General features: G+C 26.4%; 2 protein-coding genes across 2 annotated transcripts in view; both read right to left on the bottom strand.

Annotated features, from left to right (window-relative positions):
* LOC142329070 (uncharacterized) overlaps nucleotides 1-6,896 on the bottom strand; it is a 38,445-nt gene extending 31,549 nt beyond the window's left edge. Inside the window, exons 1-3 of the mRNA XM_075373368.1 lie at nucleotides 6,355-6,896; nucleotides 861-1,007; nucleotides 465-563 (exon numbers count right to left, since the gene is read on the bottom strand). Of these exons, the coding sequence (XP_075229483.1) occupies nucleotides 465-563; nucleotides 861-1,007; nucleotides 6,355-6,495 (387 nt within the window). The 5' untranslated portion in view covers nucleotides 6,496-6,896. The remainder of the gene's footprint in view (nucleotides 1-464; nucleotides 564-860; nucleotides 1,008-6,354) is intronic.
* A 10,566-nt stretch (nucleotides 6,897-17,462) lies between these two features.
* Reg-5 (Rhythmically expressed gene 5) overlaps nucleotides 17,463-22,918 on the bottom strand; it is a 129,703-nt gene continuing 124,247 nt past the window's right edge. The window contains exon 5 of the mRNA XM_075373299.1: nucleotides 17,463-19,946. Within this exon, the coding sequence (XP_075229414.1) occupies nucleotides 19,654-19,946 (293 nt within the window). The 3' untranslated portion in view covers nucleotides 17,463-19,653. The remainder of the gene's footprint in view (nucleotides 19,947-22,918) is intronic.

Genomic DNA, 22,918 nt, shown 5'->3' on the forward strand with positions numbered 1-22,918 from the left:
AGCTCTAACCCTAACGTTTTACTTTTTTATCCTACAAACACAAACATAATTTTAGATAAATCATTTGTATCAAGTACAAATCATTTGAACGAATGAATCCGTTTAGTGCTGCATGTAGCTGCCCGGGTGCACCACCATTGGTCCGCTCTGCACCATTAGCAGCTAAAATAAAAATGTGAGCACATACAATAAACAAACCCACACACCATTTTTTTTTTTATGGGGAAGGATATAAATTAAAAATATTTTATTGCTTTAATGTATTTGATATATCAGTTTATTTGCAAGTCATCTTTTGTGGTACTTACTACAATGTCTAGCCATGCATCTCTGAAAACCTTTCGACATGAGTATAAAAAACTTCTGTTATAAATAACCACTTATAAATAGAACTAACATTGCAGTATAAAACAGATTAATACTGAATATTTTTTTTACTTCTATTTTAAATAATTATTACATACCAAACATGCTTCAAGAAAATCAGCAGGATTTGGTACATCATCATCATCTGTCACCATTGAAGCTGAGGCAGATTCTTCATTGTATTCATTATACTCAGCCTGATAAAAAGATAAAAGAAAATCATATTTTTACAAATAACTGGTCAATAATCAAATTAACAACTACGACAATACAAAGATAACACACACTGTTATATGAGGTTGAGGATTAACTATGGAATGAGTTAAAAAGAACTATTTTTATATATATTTATAAAAATTATATAATAATCAGCTGATTTATCATTTTACTGATAATCACTTTATGAACAATAAATTTGTTGTTCATCTTGATGAACAACACATTTCAACAATACATATCAACTTCAAATATAAGCATTAAATTCTAAAGATTACCTTAATTTTTATTTTGCCAGATGAAGCGATAAACCTTTCCAGTCTGCTAACAGCATCAACACATCCTTTACGAAAATCATAAAAGTTTTCCAAATTGTACATGCATCGGTAACAAATTGACTTAGGTAGCAAATCCCTTTCTTTGACCTATTACAATTATAAATAAAATCAAACAACAAATAATCAAAATATGCTAGTATAAACTTATGAACATAGATGAACTGAAACACTTTAACGGGTTAAAGTGGAGTAATCAACTTCAGTTTTGGTAAAGTAATTTCAACTCATAGGTCTCATTTAGTAAGATACTTTTTCTTATACAAAAAAAAATTTCATCTAAGTTTTTAAAACTGTCTATTAAAATTAAGAAATAATCTAACAAGGAGTTTCAAAAGGCTACAGTCCTTGGAATGAGGGTGTAAAACTTATGCAGGAGTAAATTATCCTTTCTGGGATACATAAAAATTAAAATTGCATGCTTACTGCACCATTCGGTTCTTAAAATATTCAAGAACTGAATGAACCATGCGATGCAAAGTGTTATGAGTATTGTTAATGAATCCATGATGATACAAGTGATAGTGGTCTCATATTTCATCCGGAGTTCCCAGGTTCAAATCCTGGGTCAGGCATGGCGCTTTTCATATGCTACAAAATTCTATTTTCATATCACATGTACAAGCTTCAAGCTTAAGTGGTGAAATCAAGCAGAAAAAAAAAATATATATATATGGGACCAAGGAACTAGAGTGTGTTTATTTTAATAATGAGGCTTGGTTTCATCTGAATGGATAACAATCATATCATAGGCAAACATGCAGTGGTGAAAATATTCATTCTTTTCTTGAATAATCATTATATACAAATAAAACTGTTAAGTGTAATGTAAAATTTCAACACCAGATATTTTACTTTACTATAGATTGTGGAGTTTATAAAATAAATTAATTCAACAGTTCATTGAAATGAACTGGATATGGAAAACTGAAAAAATTAACAAGAATGCTAGTTTCAGCAAGATGGCTCTATCTGTAAAAATACTAATGAAATGACAGCCACCTTAGGCAAAAAGCTTTTGGTCATAAGACTTGATTTCAAAAACTAGGGACCAAAAAGATTTAAAAAAAATTTTTTTTTTTTAATTTTGGTATATTTAAACATGTAGATTTGCAGATAGGCTTCATATTAGACAAACTCATTACCAATATTGTTACAAAGATTTAAAGCATCAGTGAACAAAAAGAAGCTGCAATATCATGAAAGACCCTGAGGTTGGAGGAAATTGCTTGATTAACTATTGTGAAATTAAAGGTGGGTGTAATTGTTAAATAGTTTATTGTTTAAATAGACAAATAAGTGTACAATTATAAATAGTTTAAAATACAAAATAATTTAAATGTATAATTATAAAAATTCATGTTGCATCTTTATGAAAAATCAATATAATAGTTTAGGAATAGTCTATTATACTATTGTAATCCATCAAAAGATTACTATTCAGACTGAATTAGAAAAAGCATATTCTTTGGGCATTGTGTATCCTCCTGTCTTGTTAAATTTAAAATCTATAAGTTTATAACATTGTATATATTAATAGAGAGAAAAATAAAGTAACTTCAGTGTGAATATTAATATAAAAAACAAACAAAAAAATTTAATATTTAAAAGAATTATTTGCTTTTTATGGTAATGGTACAAGTGAAAACACTAATAACTAATAATTTAACTCCATATCTAATTTGTTTTTCTAATATACCCAACAAACTTTTATTACTATGTGGCTTCAAACACACTAATAAATCTAAAGTAGTTGTTTTATTTGGAGACAAACATTTGTATTACTGCTACTGTTATTATAGTTTTAAAATAAGATTAAAATTGGACAATACCAAATGCATCTGTTAAAACAGACCTACGATGTGGCATTCAGTATATAATTTTAGCATGATAACTACTGCATAATTAATGCAACTTCAGTTTTTGAAAAAGAAGATTTTACAAAGACATAACACAAATAAACAAATTCTGAACTTTTAATTTTAATAGTATAAGTATCATCATCAATGTATTTCTTTTTATTAAAAAATATAATAAAAGTTTATAAAATTATATTTCTTACATAAAAAACTGATGTGGGATGAATAATACAGTAAACCCAAGCCATTTAAATATCTAGGCAACGGTGAACAAAAAAATTCAATGGGAAATTAATCTTACAAGGGATTCAGATTAAAAAAAAATTGAGAACCTTCTAATGTTATTTCATTGATAAATATTTAAATATAACCAAGGAATTTTAACACAACATGTAATATTCCGTACTTGTTTATTTACTTATTTATCTAGACCATTTTGTCAAATTAGGGATGAATAATAAATTAATTTATATAGGGTTTTATTGTTTTAGTACCACAAAATTTTAATTCTGTATAAAACCAATTTGGGTCTACATATTTAAATGGTTTATACCCTTTAGTTTTAATTTCTAACTGATGTAAGTACGAATTTGTCCCCCAAGTTTACACACTGTAAAACAAACGTAATTTACATTAAAAAAAAAATGAATATAACATTATATTGAAAGAGGCCAATATCAAATTACTAAATTATAATTTATTAGAAGTAATAGAAAAACAATTTGTTAGCCAAGAAACTTACTTTATCAATAATGATGTAGAAATGCCACTGTTAAATAATGACAGGGAAAATGTATAACAACCTTTTTGGATTTATTAAAAATTGGTTTTTTTTTTTTTAAGTTTTCAATTATAACATTAAATATTGATCCCTGCTTAAAGTTTTGTTCACGGGCAGGGGTGGTATCTCTGATTGTTTAAGGTAATGCTTTTATCTTTCTTGATATAGGTTTTATATATCAAACCTATCAAAAGACAAATATACATCATGGAGGGTAGTCTAAATTGGAGGTTATATGGTTTTATTTTTTTATTATGGTTTTAAATTTATACTATCTACTAGGACTGTCTGAAACGACCACAGTTATTTGCAGTTGTTTATCTTTTTTAAATATTGTTTGTCAAATTATATTTTTTATTACTTCTTTTTTAAGTAGATTTTCTTTATGCATTTTCCACAAAATCTGACATATATTTTTGACTGACAATGACTGTTAAACTTTAGAGCTGATATGTATAAATATTAAATGATAGACCATTTTTATGTAATGAAATAATTTTTTTTTTAAATCGCTAAAAGAATTAATTAAGAAACAATAGTGTTGTGTATCAATTTTAACAAAAAATCCTATATTTTATTTGCTATAGAAATAATAATAGACATGCCTACAAATTAATGAAATTCCAAATGATGAATTGGGAAAAAAGAATTTTAAACAATTTTTGTCTAATTTCATCAGCAGATTACTAAATCTAAAAAAATAGTATTATACAACATTATTATACATAAATGTCACAATTTTTACTACTAAATTCATAAAAAAAAAAAAAATAAATACTTATCACAACAAAAATTAAAAAACATAACAGTATACAAAACTAACACAAACTGAAAATTCAGTCAGAATCACTCTCAGAGGTTTTCCACTTCCTACCAATATTTGTTTGCCTCCATGCACAAGCTTATGGAAACAAGTTGGATGGACTCCACATTTGGATCCTGGACACCAGTAATTGCTTCTTTTTCTTTTTACAGCAGGATTTTTAGCAAAAATCTTACAAATACATTCTTTTAGTCTCTCCAGATGAACAAGTGCATGTTCACCTGCATTTCTTTTTACACATAGTCATTAGTTTCATTTGTTATTAAATTCCAAATTAAATTATTAAAAAATAGTCAATAGACTTACTGTTCTCTCCGGACAATTTCTTATCCCGGGGTTTCTAACCTGAAATTGTTCTGCCACATCAAACTTCACTTCAGGAGGATATACTCTAACTCATGTCAGTTTTACTACCTCTGGACTATCCCTTCCTTCTTCTGTATTTATATTTTCAGATCCATTATCATGTTCTATTTGCAATTCCTCTGCATCAGGTACAAAATCACTAAAATGTGCAGCAAGAATTTCATCTAAAGTCATTTCATCCAGAAAAATTCTCTGCTGAAATGTCACCATCGCTTTCAAAAACATATTCGGTATCGCTAGCTTCTAGTAATATATCTCAAATTTCATCGAAGTTACGGGCTTCACCCATTTTGGCGAAATAAAAGCGACAACTAAACAATACACACAACACTAAACTAACAATATGTACACAGCAATGAATTATAAACAAAGATCTTTCGATATTGTTTACTATTAGACTGTGTTGCTGATAGCCAAATATTTTAGTACAAAATTTATGAAATTGATTCATATATAAATCAGTACACTGGGACAACTATAAGCCATGTATAAGATCAATTTTTAATGCTCTGTAGAGTACAACTTTATCACTACAAAAAGGAGCAAAACAGCCGGTAAATATGACATCAGTTCTAGGGTTAACAATCAAAATGACAATCCAGATTTAAATTTTAAGTAAATTATTTTTAATAAGAATTTGAGCTTACTCTTTGTGCTGCAATTTATTGCACTTCTTAAACTTAACTTTTACTTTTTTTATAGTAACTAAATTTTTTTCAAATATCACTAAAGTACCAGGCACAAGTAATAAAAAACAACTGATATTTATATTATTTATTAAATTCACTAATAATGAAAGAAAAATCAATTAAACTTTTTTAATGAGTTCAGGTATGTATGTGCCATAGCCTGCAACAAGGTATACTTAAAGACATAAACAGTCTAGTGAAAAAGGAAGCACTGAACTAATTTTTTTAAGATAGCTCAGCTCAAACAATAGATGTCTATTGTAGGTTAGATTAACTAAATATTGGATCACTGATTACAAGATATTATAATTCAAATATAACAACTAAAAGCATTAAGAACATTAAACAAAGGATATCAACAATAGAAAATAGATTAGCCAGACAAATACATTATGTTTGGAAGCTTCTTTTACCTAAATTTTAACCTCCACTGGCTTTATATCACATCAGAAGTAAGAGAAGAATAGTCAGTGTAAACAACTGTCCGAACACCAATAACAAATAGAGTCCATCAACCATAAATTGTATTTAATTAAGTAATGAAATATAAAATGATCTATCACTTATATTTTAAAAGTAAAAGGAAATTGTCACCAATGGGTTATTTCAAATTGGTAAATACCAAAATACATTATCAACATTTATTTCAGTGAAGTAAAAACTAAAAATAAAATATTTCCAGACGTGCAGATTTTTATTAACATCACAAGGGCTGTAGGATAACAGACAGAACGGATAATACTTAATAAAATGCGAAGGAATTTTGAGTATTGTTTAATTATCAAACGTGAGATGAAATAGAAGTAAACATCAATTACAACAACATTTAGAACAAACGATTTAAAGAAACGACCCAAATAAGTATTAACTTTATCCCTATAAAAACAATAAGCTTGATATGTTCGTAATTATAACACACCTGGAATGGGAGACAGGTATGTATCTTCTCAACTATCTTTCTTTCTCTCCCCTTTTCTCCAAAGATGTCCATCTGAACAGCATCGTAACACGCGCATAATCTACAAAGCTCATCAAATTTATCTTCTTCTATTTCACCCATATTTATTAAAAACGTAACTTTTTAACAGGTGGCCGAAATTATAAAAATTAAAATTATTAATTGCAATGTACTCTTCTTAGAAGGTGTTTAATAAGCGGTCTACTCGATTAAATATGTTTTGAAAATATATATAACACAGTGTAATTAACCTTTGGCATGTCAATATTAGCCTAGGCCTCAAGCTTAACCTAGGCTTTTAACAAACTTCAAAATGGGCTAAACATGACTGAAAGTTGAGAAAGAGTATCATCGGGACTAAACGTAGATAATAAGTTTTGTAATCATACAAACATTGCACTGTTTACATCTGGTTCACACTATGTACTATAAACAAATAAAGTTCACAAATAATAACAAATGACTCAATCAAAACATATCCCGCAAAACAACATCAGATTACATTATTGTTACAATCCGCCATTTTGAATAAATCACTTCTCCTCTTCCCCTTCCACAAGGCATCCTCCCACTACAAACACTATTGTAGGTGCGTTCTTGTCGTAAGTTCAATGTAAATTCATACAATTAAATTTAAGAATATTATATACATACGGAACAATAAAACATTAATAAATAATTCATCTATTTTACTACTATAAATTATTTACTGCATCTTTAAGAACTCAATCATAAAGTACAAAGTTTATTGTAGGTAATTTTTATTCTACATGTTTTCATACATGCTTAGTTTTTCCCGGTAAAATAGCGAACATAATTAATCTTACACTAACAGTTTAGTATATTTATCTAACGTTATAAAAATAACCAATAAATTTATATTTTAACCAATAAAAACTAATCATCTACGCTTCTGTTTATTCTTACTTTATCGCTTTTGGCTTCTGTTACGTTCAAATTTATTAAAATATAAATACTTTATATTAAAATTACCAACAAACTCTGCTAATAACTTAATGAATTAAATGCTATGTTAAATCACATAACTTATGGTTTTAGCCTAGATTCCATACTATGTTAGTAGGAAAAGTCGGATGTGAAACGATTTTCCATTGTTTTCTTTGAACTGAATACACATGCAAATCATTGTGCCAAGTTTGTTGAATTCCATAATCAGCCCTAAAAGGAACATCTTTACTCTTTTTATCACAGGTGCAGGTTGTTCAGTGAACAACTTGCTGTTTTCTTACAGACAAAAAAAGTACATAATTGCTTTCTGTGTGGGAAAGAATTTTGGTTAGTGCCTCTTGTTTCTCACTCAGGTGCTTACATAAACCACAACCATAAAAAAGGTTGGGAGAATAGTGTATTATAAAAATAAATTAATATATTCCTTTCTGTTGAGAAATAGTGTGTTATATGTATTGTGTCTTCTCAACAGGGGAAATCTAAGATGATAACATAAATATAAAGTAAGAATGTAATTTTCTTCTTAAAAACATGATAATGAATCTTTATAATAAAAATAATTATAAAGAGAGTACAAAATGTGTAATGATAAAAAATAAAATAAAGCTAAGGAACGTTCAAAAAATTGATTATATTTCATTTGGAGAAATTATACTAACACATATTTGCTGTAAAGTTTGTGTTAACCTTTGCCAAGTTGAAAGAAGTAATACTAACCTTACCTAATACAGTAAAATCTTGTTATTAATGTTTTCTTTTTTATATTAAATAGTATGTGGTCATACCATTTTTCTGATCATTTTTCATTCTACTTGTATCAGACAAAATTTTCTGCAGATTTTATTATAATTGGTTTACTTAAGTTCCCAGTAAGTTGTACAATTTATTTGATTTTAGAGTGGCTGGAAATAAACAAAATAAATCAACAGCAGTCTTATTTCTAAATTCATCTAACTTTAACTACAGTAATTCCTTTATACTTCTCAGGTTGACATAGAATTGCTACTTGTTTAGATAGAATTACTAACAATAGCAGTAATATTTTTATTATACAAAAAAGATTTTGAATCTTTTATATAAGATATCCTTGGGATGACAGATTGATTTAGTTTATAACAAAATCAAACTGCAGACTTGCTTTGAAATGCCTTAATTAAATGGTAAGCTTGTTATCATTATTAAATATTAATTATACTTACATATAATTACATCTGAAGTATAATATCATCTCTCAAAAACTTAGAATGAGATTTCAAAATACAAAAAATGGGCTGTCACATCATGTAGCACAATACTTAGAACTTATCATAGTGTTTACGAATGTACAGTATTTGTTAAAAAAAGAAGTCATTTATTCTTAAAAAAATAACATAATCACTTCTATCAAACCAGACAACAGAACAGTTTTTGTGTAACTCAACACATTACTTCGGCTTACAAGAAAGGGCCATATTGTTTTCTGTTGATATTTTCAATAAATTACCAAATTATAAAAAAAATCTTCCCATCAATTATTTAAAATAAATTTGAAAGATTTTCTTTTATAAAAAACAATACTACTCTGCTACTAAGCTTTAAAAAATACTGATTAAAATTGTAAAAAAGAATCCCTGAATTTTTTTTCAGCCTGTTCAACATATGCATAAATATGTGCTCAAATAAATTTCATTAATTCTTTCTTAATTGTAATTTATTTGTACATATTTTTTATATTTAATATCGTCATAAATCTATTTCAATATTGTTTCATGTTTTACATTTCAAATAATTAATATGCAGTTTAATCACATCTATTTCTTATTTTATAATTAAGTGTTTTTATGATGCTGCTCTGATCAAGGTTTTACCATGATTTCCCTTGATCCATCCTGTAAATCCTTCTTTACCCATTTCTGTTATGATCTACATAATGTGTTACTATGAACTGATCAGAATAAATATTTATTTATTATGTTGTCTATGAGAGTTGTCAGTAACAATTATACAGACCGAATAATTTTTAATGACAAATTTAAACATAAATGTTTTTCAACCGTAAATGAACAGTTGAATAAATAAATCAATTCAATAAATTTAAATGAACTGAACTGTATGATCTAAATTCAGAAAGACACTGTTTACTAAGTAGATCAGCATATTTTTTTCTGCAACTCTTTGCAACCCTTGGTCTCAGGTTTGATTCCCAACAAGGGTTTGGCATTTCTTCACCTACCATTTGCTCCAGCTCATCTTCCTCTTTAAAACATGACAAAACAAATGTGTATTATTTCTGTGGTCATAACAGCAATCAAATAAAATTAAAACAAGAATAAAAATGATTAATTAATTAATTTTTTGTTTGTTTTATCTATCACTACAAGAAAGCAGAATTTGGCAAAACAGCATTCTTTCTTATTAAAAATGCATAAATCTCCAGAAAATATCTATACAGCTTTTATTAATTTCTTTTCAACTTGTATTTGAGCTTAAATCTTTAAAAAATCTTACTGGAAGATACATATATTTAGAAATCTTGAATAACTGAATAAATTATATGTACTCTGGTTTTCATTTTAAAAAAAATTGCTGCATTTTCATGCATATCAGTCATAGATTACTTCTGAGGGTTGTTGGAAAATTCTGTAAGTGGTGATTTCTGACTGAAAATTAAATGAATTTTTTCTTTATTTACAAGACACATTAAGTAATTAAGCATCTTCATGCACAATTTGTAGTCAGTTACTTGGCTGATAATATATCTTTTAAAACGTTAAATACATTCTTGATTAGCTTTTCATGTTAAACAATATGGCTTGTGTAATTATGATTACCATAATTGAATTTCAAGAGTAAAAACTCTATTCTGATGAAAATATATTATTCAGTTTGTGGTTAAACACTTCAATATATTCCTTTAGAATAATACTACAGTAAATATTTTAGGTAAAATGCAAACAAATATTAACATCTAGATTTATTTTTAGGTATCATGGATTGACTGAGAAGAGTGAAAGTACAGCCCCAGAAAAAGTATTTTAGCCTTGGGTTGGTATAACCTAGTTACCAATAAATGCATATTATGTCACCACTTCATTTTTTCCTAGAATCTTAAGAAGGTGATAAATAAACATTTTCATGAAGAATCAAGAGAAATTTGGTAAACCTCAATCAGAGAAGCATAACAAAATGCACAATTATTAAAAAAGTAGATAATAAAACTGGATAATATCCATATTAATAATTAAAAATATAAATGCATGAAATAAAAGTAAATTGAATATGTGAATATACTAAATAAATAACGATTCAATAGGCTTTAAAGAAAATCATTTGAATATGTAGTTATGAATATATAAATTCTAATGCAAAATATTCAGGTTTTTACAAACATTTTTATTAATATTATTTAGAAAGTCTTCATTATCAAACTCAAATATCAATCACTACCACAATTCCTCTGTGGAACAGTAGGTATGAGAAAAATAAAATAAAGACTCCTATGTTTTCGAGTGATACAGGAGAGACAGTTCTGTGTGGTCCTTGACCTTTGATTCCTTAAGATAATCCTACCATAATCAGGGCAAAGTCCAACACTTATTTTCAGGGGCAGTCCAAGGTCATCGCTTGTTACTTTTTCACTGAAAGGTGAACAATGCAGTTGAACGTCTAAAATGCACCAATCTTGGGATCAGGTCACTAATATGTACTCTTTTACTTGCTGTTTTTCAAGGTCGCTACAGGTCAAAGTGGAACTGCTGCTTTCTTACACTGCTACGATAGCAGTTATAAATGTTAGATCTAGGTCAAGGTAACATTTGATCTGTCAAAATCTAATGTACATTAGGATAATGATGAGGCCATTAATTGTGCTTATTTTGCATTTATAGTTATTTATAGTAATATTTATATTTGCATTTATAGTAAAATGTTGAGTCTAAAAATCATTTTCTATTTCAATAATTGGTAAAGTAAATTAATATATTCTACTGCATTAATTCAATCAACAAAAAAAAAAAATATTTGACAATCATTCACAAAACACATTCTAGCGAGATTTTGTTAAACAAGTAAACAATAAACTAACGTGTAGCTTTAATACTTTATTTCTTCTAGATTTTTATTTTCAGATCGATAACATTGATATTTATTGATTCTTTTTGCACAAAATAATTTATTATTTATACTGGGTTGTTGTCTGCAAACATTCTTCACATTTTATTTACATCACTGATTGATTCATTGTATGGGTACTGATCTAAATTCAAAAATCCTTTAATATTCTCAAATCACAAGAATCAAACTTGCACTCGTTTACGGCCTGACAAAGGTCATTGTATCCCCCTTAATACTTTCTCATTAAAAAAATTTGAATTAGATTTATAAAATCTAATAATAGTAGGCACAAAAATTTGAAATAAATGATTGCATTTTTGTCAAAGCATGATAACTAAAATATTGAAATTTATTTTTTGTGTTATAAACATTTTCCTATGATAGATTTCCTTTCAAAAGTTTCAGTCACACGTTCAGACATATGGAATGTTTCACAAGTAATTTGATGAGATTAAGATAAAATTCTTGTGAATATTAGTCAATCTATAATAAATTAAATTACAAAATGTATATAATATTGATTTTTTGTTTAACATGTAAATTTAGAATTACAACATATTAAACAGTATTAGTAATTAAAAAACGATTAAGCAAAAACAAAATATATGAGTATATATATATATATAAAACCAGGTAAGCAACAAAAACATAAATAAGAACAGTAAGATAGTTGTTTCTAAGCTTTTTTTACAGAGTGAGCTCTGTAATGCTACAGACTGAATACAGTTGTTACGTGTAACACTTTATGAATGAAATGAAAATTTAAATTAAATTAAATTTGAATTTACATTACCAAATGTTTATATATTTTTACAAAGGCTATTCAAAGTTTGCATATGCTGCGATGCACTTTTGGGGAAAGTGATCATATTAAGAGTCACCTAATTGTTGACTTTGAAGTGGTGACTATTAATTCAAAATGTTGTCAATGTTGTTGATTTCTTGTGAATGTTTGCCTTCAGTTTATTGATAGTATGGGTTTTATTCATAAATTCTATCCTTTAAAGATTCCCAAAGGAAAAATTTTAAACTAGACAAATCTGTGAAATGATGCTAACAGTTTGTTCTTCTGTAAACATCACATGAATGCATGAATCATTTGATGTGTGACATGGTGCTTCATCTTGAAGGAAGAAGCTTTTTCATGATCTGTTAATTGAGTGTAGAATTCTTTGAAAATTGTACAATAGACTTCTGCATTGACAATCTGGTTAAAAAAAATATTGGCCTTGCTATATGATTACCAGAAACACCAAACCATGTATCGATTTTCTCCTGGTGAAGTGGATGCTCAAACATCCAATGAAGATTTTCACTTATCCGATACCAAATTTGTATGAATTAACATGTCCAGTTAAATGAAACCATTCTTGTTTATTATAAAATATAGCACTGGGTCTTCTGTCCATCGACAATGTTTTTGAGAAGCCAAATGACAATAAATAAGACTTCTCAGTTTGTCTGTTCTCTTATATTATTGCACAGTTATTACATGATATGATTTCAAACTTAAAAGAATTTATCTTATGTAAAGAATCTTATGGTAAGGTGTGTATTTTACACCACTGTGTTGTGAATACTTATATTCAATTTTTTTGGACAGGTAGAAATTCTTTGAATATCGGATATGACCTCTGTCCTAACAGAAGGTCGCCTATTTCATTTTGTTTGTTATTGACCCCGCTGTATGCCATTTTTTATTCAAATCATGCATACTAACTTTGCTGGGATAAAGGCATTCTAAAATTTTTCTGTGAGGATTTGCTGATTTTCTTGAAAGGATCTAGGACGCATATAAGATCCCTCATTATAGCAATACTTTTCCTTGATTGAATGAGGTATTTTAAAAAACACAACTGCAAAGAATGAAACTCTACTCCACTGAAACATGAACAGCTTACAACTGACAATAATAGATTACAGTAGTAACATACACAACGAAAAATAAAATACGAGGGCTGTCCAGAAAGTAACTTACGTTTTGAAATGAAAAACCAACCAAATAAAAAAAAAGAAATTTTATTACATACATTTGAAAGGGACAATCTTTAATTACTTTTCTACATAGTCGCCATTTAAATTATCATAACGATGCACAAGCTTTTCAATTTGTTCTCTGTAGAAATCTGCCACTTTAGATTTTTGGCCCCTATCTTGCACAAAACTTGTGATACCCAAGCTTCCTTGATGTAATTTCATCCAATAGACTTCATGAAATTTGGGGGAAGTAAAGTGAGAGTTCTGTAATTGTAATATGGCAAATTTTTTCGTTGATTTTCATCGTCAGTTCATCAGTCACAAGGTTAGGCCGACCACTGCGGTCCTTATCATGATTATTGGTGCGGAAATTTTTAAACTGAATGCACCACTGCCTCACTCCACTTTCACTCATTATTCCACCTCTGCACACCTCACAAAGTTGTCAATGAATTTTAATTGATTTGAGGTTTTTTGCCAGTAAAAACTAATCACTGAACGCACCTCACAACTCGCCAGATTTTCTATTGAAGTGCATATTTCAATAATTCACGACGAACAAAGTAGAAAAATCACAGTCCACACAGTATGACAGATTGATGCGTACTGACTGTAGAAATGTTTTGATACCAAGATGGCGGCTCTATCTGCATCCATCTCCATGCTAGGCACAAACGTAAGTTACTTTTTGGACTCCCCTCATAAATGCAGTTCAAACTGGCTCAGTTCACTTTTAAATTGCTCTTCCTGCGTATATATATTAATAGTATATATCAACACTATAGTAGTGTCTGATATTGCAAGTATTATGAGTATGGTTTTCCAGGAAAGAATGAAGAATTATTTGATTTCATTCCTACTTTTCCTGTAGTGTACCAATGCATTTCAGGTCTTTAGTTGCAGTACAAGGCTTAAAACTGGCTTATGCAGTTAAATATTGTAAGAAGAAAAGATATACCAGGAAGAGAGATAACTATGTTGTAGCCGGAAAGCTATATATATAGGGGGTTTGGGGTATGTCCAGAGCTATCCCCCTATGTTAGGCATCTCCTGTTTTGTGGTTATAGATAAATAAAATCATTTCTTTATATTCAAATTTTTATCTAAAACACTAGCCTTCTCTATCATTTCACTTTGTGAAGACGTTTCAAAGTTTCAAATTATGTTATTGAATAAGTATTAAAGAAAAAACTGTGCAGGTAACAAGAAAAGGAAATTATGAATAACACTATTATAAATGTAATGATATAATTATGTGACTTCAAAAATTACATTTTTTGTAAGACAATAAAATAATTAAATAATATATAAAATACTTATCTTAACTATTCAATAAATAACAAGAAACTATTTTATAACATATAGTTAACACTTATTTTACATCAAAACACTTATTAAAAAAAAAACAACACAAAAAGATGTAAAAGATATTTAGGCCTTATCATACTAAGATATAACTATTACTATCACATAGAAATTAATAATTTAACTGAGCAGATTAAGAACTTTAAGAATATAAAAAAGTGGATTACTATACTTAATTTTGAAATAAAAAAAAATAAATAGATTGTTCAAATAAAGAAAAATATTATAACTTATTGATTAATTGTAATTATAACATACAGGTTAATGGTATTTATTTATTTTAATAAAATTAATTGATTACATAAATTATGCAGTTATTTTATTAGAACAGTACTAAATAAATAAAATTTTTAATGATTAAAAACAAATTATTTTTTTTATGATCAAATATACATTTATTTCAAATTTCTTGTAGCATCTTATGATTTACTTTTACAGTTATATGTTGCCTAAAAAGATCAAATCACATTTACAATAAAATATTTACCCATATTTGAGTATAATACAAGTACATAAGTGCATATAATATATTAATGCGTGTTTATATGTATTTATGTATAAATTTACATTTTTAAATATAAAAAAAATATACAATTTTCACAAAATAGTGAAAAATTCACTCAATTTTAATTATGTAAAATCCTATAATTAAATAACTTGTAAAAATTAATTTAAAAAATTGTTTCACTTATGTCCTTTTTCCTTTTATGATTTACGTTAAGTGGTTTCACAGAGATCTTTGTAAAATAAAAATGAAAATCTGTTTTATGATTCCCATAAAATCTCATCTTTTTAAGATCTCTGTTACTTGCTTTTACAGAGATTTCAGTGAAAAAAAAGAAAAAGGAGTAAGTGAAAGAAATTATTTAATTAATTTTTAACAAAATTATTATATTCTGCTGCTAGGATGCAACTTATTGAATCATGTTTTAATAATATAATGCATTATAAAAGTATTGAAAAATTTTCATTAGCATTGAACAAATAATATTCAAAAATGTTTATTTAATAAATGTATAATTAAATCCTGTGTTCCATTAGGAACCCTGATGTGGGAGACAGAAAAAAAATTTAAATACTTTGGTTTGAATGATTTTTCAGTTAATTTTATTAAGAAAAAAAAATGTTTCCTTTGAATTAGTAATTTTATAAGGGAGCTGTCTATTAATTATATAAGCATAAATGGGAGAGGGGTTGAAGGTTAAAACACTCTTAAATATGAACTATGATAAAGATTTTTAATTGTAATTTAAAGATTTTCTGTATTAAAATAAAATGACAGAATTTTATAATTAAAAAAAAAAAAAAACAATAATTAAATTTAAAAAAAAATAAAAAGTTGAATATGTAAAATAGGTCAAATAGTTTCAAATTTGTATAAAAATAGTTTTATTTTTTTTATCTGATTTTTGAAAAAGAAAAAAATCTTATTCAGTTTCTACAAAGTATTCTGCCAGGTTTATAACACAGAAAAAATAAAAATCTAATTTGCCAATTTAATTTTTATATACAAATAGAAGATCTAATGCAATTCCACTAAAAAAAAAAAATGTAAGTGATATTCCAGGATACCCCATTTTTATGATTTTAAATTAATTAACACAGGCATCATGTAAAAAGTATATTTTTTTCTACTGTATTAATTTCTTCTACAAATAATATAAAAAGATTAATTTGCGAAAATCTTTTTTATACATTTAACTTATTCAAAACTGAAAATATACATGCAATACTTATAATGAAATAAACAATGTTGTACTTTTACACAGTAAACTGTGGAAAGGAAGATCTTCAGGAAATAAAAATGATGGAATTAAATGTATCAAAAATATCTGATAAAATTGCACATAGAGGTTGGGGGTTGTCAAATATACAAAATTTTATGGTAATGTATTTTGTGAATAACTCTAATGCCTGAGGCAGTACAGTTTTTTGCATTTCTTTGGTGTACACATGCCTGTGCAGACATGCAAACAGAATTAAAATTAAATTATTTAAATTCAACAATAATATAAAAAACAATATGCTGTGTGTCTTTTTGTAGCTATCTCTTTTCATTTACAAGAAAATGAATTAATCTTTTTTAAATACTTAATTTAGAATAATTTAATATTAAGTTTTAATAACAACTTTCAGATAAATAACATTATAATCTATATCTACAAGTAATAACACATAACATTAAATTTAACAGAAATTACATATTTCATTTATTACTAAAAGTAACATTAAGTAAACAATGCTTATTATTTTTTTTGGAGTATTTTGTTAATAAAAGTTATAATTAAACTAAAACTACTTAGTTTACTATAAAGACAGAACAGAATTAATGCCTTCAAAGTACCTAACTGAATAAAACAAATACATTTTTATTTACAGCAACTAAAAAAGAAAAATTTGCATGTGATAATTATTTTTTAAAAATATTATACATCTTGAACAATAAAATTTTATTTTTTTTTATAAAAACTGAAAAAGTATTGCAATTACAAGAAAAAAACAATTAATTTCATTATTTAAAGGGATATTTTTTTCTAATTACAGTTATATTTCTTTTATTCTCAGTTTTATCTTCAATAAAAAAAAATATATTCAGTGATATATTCAGAAATTCAGTAATGCACATATTATATATATATATATATATATATATATATATATATATACTTTAATGTAATAGACATATATTTTATATTTAAGTTTAATGACTACTTCAAAGAACACAATTCATCAAATAAAGTTACATTGCACTGTCAGTCATTTTGATTTACATTATAAAACAAAAAAATAAATAAAAAACTGAAAAAGATATAAATTAACAATTAAAAAAAAATTATTTGTGTGGTGTTGAATGAACTAAAGCAAAAAAATAATAGTAGTTGTATTCAATTATGTTGTTTAGTCTGAATGTAAAGTCATATTTAGTTTTTGTGTGTTTATATGAATATTGGATTAATATTAGAATAAGCAATTTTTAAAAACTGTTTAGTTTGACAAGTCTACGGGTGTAAACACAACTGATATCTTGAAACAAGTCATACTAAAAGCAAACTAGTAGATGTCATCTTTAGATATTATTTTTATAGAAAAGAAACTCTATATTAGCAATTATTCTATTTAATTTAAGGAAAATCTTGTTGACTACAAAATAATTTTTTTGTTAACTCATTGTTTATTAACAATTAAATAAAAATGGTCCAGAAAAAAGTAGAACAAAACTAGGTAAATTTAAATTAAATTAAATATATAATAAAATTATTTTAAGTTTCATATAAACTATGTAGATCAACATTAAGATAGCAATATGTGGTGAGACAAAAGTAGCAGTACTTAACATAGCAGTAATCTTACTTATAATTTTAAATCTTAATAAAAAATTCATTAAGGCAAAAGATATCAAATATAATATAATATACAATAAATAATTATAAAATTAACATTGCAGATATATATGTATATACATTATTATTATTTTTTTTTGTAGCGAAAAAAATGATAACTAAAGGAGGCACCTTAATAAAATATAGCTTTCCTGTTGTGTAATGAAATGTCCCATCACCTTATTTGTATATATTTTAAATATATTTTTTCTTCAATATATGTAGTCCTTTATTTATGTTTGTATGAGGAATAGGTTACATACCAATAAAATTTCATAAAATAAAGATATTAAATGAAAATAGATATTATTAATGCAAAATTTGGGACTAGGTTCTGACTAAAAAACAGATGGATGGTTTCATCCATCTAAAACTGATTTTGAATTTATATTGATGAGAGAACTACTAAAATGAAACAATCTTAAAGCAATGCCATAATTAAATTATATTATTGTACCACTGATTAATAAATTAATACTTTATATACATATAAATATGTTATGTTTATTTACTGACTTTATGCTTTAAAGCATTTTAAGCTTTATAGCAGTTCAAAATAAGCTACATAAAAATGAAATGTAATGTACAGAACAGTAATACAGAAATAATTAAACTTGTTATTACAGTATTTTAGTTTATTTTTTTATTAATAAAAGACATTTACTGTACTACTGCATAAAAGCAGATCTTTTCTACGTATATTAAATCAATGTGTCCTGATTCTTGATTGCATAAAATCAAAACCACATAAAATAAATCCACATAATTAAGAGACTACTGTATTTATACTGAAAAACTGAACTGTCTGTGGCTGTTCTGTCTAGAATGGAATCCAACAAAAGAGATTATTATTATTATTGTTTAATATATAAGAGGAAGTACAAATGTAAGCAGCATATACTATATAAAAATAATGAACAATAATTAATATATAAATTTATAATAATTCATTTTATATGCTACTACGCTACTGTACACGATAAAATAAAATGAATTTAATTTACACAAAAATTTTAATTGTTATGCAATAAATATAATTATTGTGCAATAAAATAATAATTGATTATATATTATTACTGAAATGTAAAAAAAATATTTACATTATTTACATTTAAATATTGGAAATATTCTTTGTTAAAGTAATTTCAACTGCATATTCTTTTATAACTTGCTGTAAATATATTTCTAAACGTAAAAAAAAGATTAAGACACCAGGGGCTTTTTATATGAAGTAAAATAAATAATAAATAACAGAAAAAATAATTTACTTATTTTATAATTAATTAATTATGATTTGAAATAACATTGTACTCCAAGAATCTGTTCCCTGTTCTCACATATCTAAAATAACTAACAAACATCTTACGTCTTTTTTTTTTCTTTTTTTACATTTATTTGTTATTCCATTGTCTTTTATATAAATAATTTATAAATAAATAAGAGAGGTAAAAAATACAATATCATACATTATATTAAATCAGGATGATGAGAGTTTTGATGGAATATTATTAATATTTTTCACAGATGTCCTTTGTCGATGATTATTTATATCAGCAATTGACGGTATAGGTTTTGATCTCATTGCAAAAAATTCTTCTGCATCTTCATCCTTCGGCAATGGACGTTGAGCATCTTCTGGTACTGGTCGTCCATCTGGAAGAACTCGGACAACCATTGGACCCATAACTGGACGATTTGGCCCTGCATATTCTTCAACGTTACTGGATGCTTCTTCTTGTGAACCCAGTTGGTTTCCACCATTACTCGGTTCTGTAAAAGATGTACACCATAAATACATTTGTATATAAAAATGCACAAAATGAGCTGAGTAAAATGGATATTGAAACAAAATAATAGAAAAAAATGCTTAAGAACTCTCAAAAAATAAAATTCATATAGATGTAAATTGTGCTTGTTAAATAATCATTATTTAGAAAAAGAGTCAGAGAGGAAAGAATTTATAAAATATTTATTTGCTAATTTCTATAACACAATCTTATTTTAGAATAACACAACAAAGATCAGATGAAAGCACAAACAATAAGCTCTTTATCTTTCTCCACTTTTGGCAACAATGCAAAAAAAAACTTAAAAAGTGATTAATTAATATTATTGTCATTAAATTTATGAAACTGGCTCTATTCTCACAAATGCTTAAGAAGGAAATAAATCCATTGAGAGAATGGGCATCTACCTACAAATTAATCTGTGAAAACAATCATTTTAATTTAAAAAAACATCCATATTACGAATTTATATCTGTTTCTTGAGTTTAAACTTTGGTTTTATGTAAAATAAATAAAACATGGAGTGCAATTGGAGAGTTTTAATGTAATATATTTTACCGAAAGTAATCATTTACTTTCAACAAGCACTGTTCACAGCACGATTGTATTAGGCCTACTTTTTAGTTTACATTTTTTTTTAGTTTAATTTTTTAACACGAGTAGAACATTTTTGTACTGATGATATTTGTTTTATTTATATGATTTCATAAATTATTTTTTCCAATTTTGTTTATTGTATTTATATTATTTATTACAATCTATTCAATTAATTAACAATAAGCAACTCCCCATAGTCCAATGAGAGGAGGGTGATATATGTATGGCATGTAGATAAGATATAGTAGTCTTGTACAGACTCAGGCCAAACAATCCTAAGACATGTGGTTAATTGAACCCAACCATCAAAGTACACCTGTATCCACTGTGTAGTATTCAAATCCATATAAAAGTAACTAACTTTTACTAGGATTTGAACCTCACAACCTTTGACTTTGAAAATCAGCTACTAAACAATTGATGTGAACCTTGAGTTAACTACTAGACCAGTCCAGTGGGCAATTTATTTTTGTTAAAAATACTGTATTTTAATCGATTTCACAAATCAATAAACAAAGAGAACTCCCATTAAAATTATTATTGTACCTAAATACTAAAGTTTGTTTTATTTTGATAATATTTTAAATCCATATTTGTTCTTCCTAAATCTCATTTACTTTTACTGAAAATAAGTGCAATATCAACCATTCTTGCTTTTTTTTTGTATCTAGTCATTTATTACCCTAATATAACTAATTTACAGTAAAAATATATAGTTTGTTTATTTTTTAATCAGCTTAGCTAATAAAATATTTAACTAAAAAAAGAAAATTATGTTTTTTTGTTGTATAAAATAGCCAGGTTAAATCTGTATTTTTTTCATTACCAGACACTGACTTATATTTTTTAAAGACACACACCATCTTTTTTCATTAAATGAAATATCATTACTCACTTAAATAATGAATTACTGGTATCATCAGATGGCACATGCAAACTATAAGAAATGTTCGTTATAAAATCACAGCTGGTTAAGTTGATTAACTAAAAACTGGATTTTTAAAACTAATTAATTAGCCAACAACTATTAAATAAATAACTTTTTTATTTGGACGCAATAATACATTATAGTCACACAAGAATTGATAGATAAGCTACTCCTTGGATAAAAAATGGAATTGTCCAATTATTTACCAGGGTGGATCACGGGGAAGACAGTGTTTAACATTTATCGGAGCAGCATCAAAAAATACACAACAAAATAAGATCAATCAATAAAATAAAATATAAATCTTTATAAAATAAAAATTTTGATGTGGACACCACACGACTTCCTTGTACGCCTATTAAATTGCATATACACATTTTTTGCTGCACTCCATTTAAACTTATTTCATTTGAAAGTGAAATACAATCCTCCAATTCTTTAATAAAGTGGACAGTTACACAATTGCATTGTGGTGGATACCACATTGCATCACATTTCTTTTTTATATTACTTTATATATGTTAACTTTGTTTCATGTCGCTCAAGTAGTTGGTAAAAAAAAAGTAGTAAAAAAATATATGTGTATGAAGTCGGATTCAAACCGATGTCCCTTCCCCTTGTAAGATCAAAATATTTCATTAATTAAAATTTCATTTGGTTATAACTCTGGAACCAATGAAAATAAATATTACTTATGATATATAGTTGAAAAGCTCTCAATGAGGGCTTATTATTACAGTTAAGAAAAAGTCCAAAATCCAGATTATTTTGGATTCTGGGCTTTTTTGGACATTTTTGGTTCAGTCGATTGCAATCAAAAGGGGAGGTGAATAAATAGGTTCTACAACAGTCCTAAATCCAAAATTTCATTATTCTATAGCTAATTTTTTTTTTTTTATGCGGGATACATATGTATGTACGTATAAACGTCACACCGAAACTAATCAAAATGGATTCAAGTGGTCAAAATGGATATTTCCAAAAAATCCAAAAAACGAAAATTGAAATCAATTGAAATTGATAATCAAAATATTTTGTGATCATAATTTCACTTCGTACAAGGAAATAAAAATAGAAATGATTAAAGTCTATATCAGTTACTTAAAGTATATAAACAAATGGGGATAGCATTAGGGCAAGTATGTGAACATACTAAATAAAGAAAATAATTCACAATTCAGAAGCATTAATGAAAATTAATTTGAGTACTTATTTATATATATATTAAACAGAGATGTGGAAAGATCAGAATTAAAAAAAAAGTTTCATTAGATTAAAAAATTCACTAACAGAGCAATATTGTTCCCATAAAAGAAATCCTTTTAATTGTAGTAAAAAAAAGTAAAATAAATTAAAATTAAAACTTTTCATACTTTAAATAAATTGGTGGGAAGATTATTTTAAATCCTTTAGTAATTTACTAAAAATGG

Source organism: Lycorma delicatula, chromosome 8, assembly GCF_047948215.1.
Source record: "Lycorma delicatula isolate Av1 chromosome 8, ASM4794821v1, whole genome shotgun sequence".
Taxonomy (NCBI): Eukaryota; Metazoa; Arthropoda; class Insecta; order Hemiptera; family Fulgoridae; genus Lycorma; species Lycorma delicatula.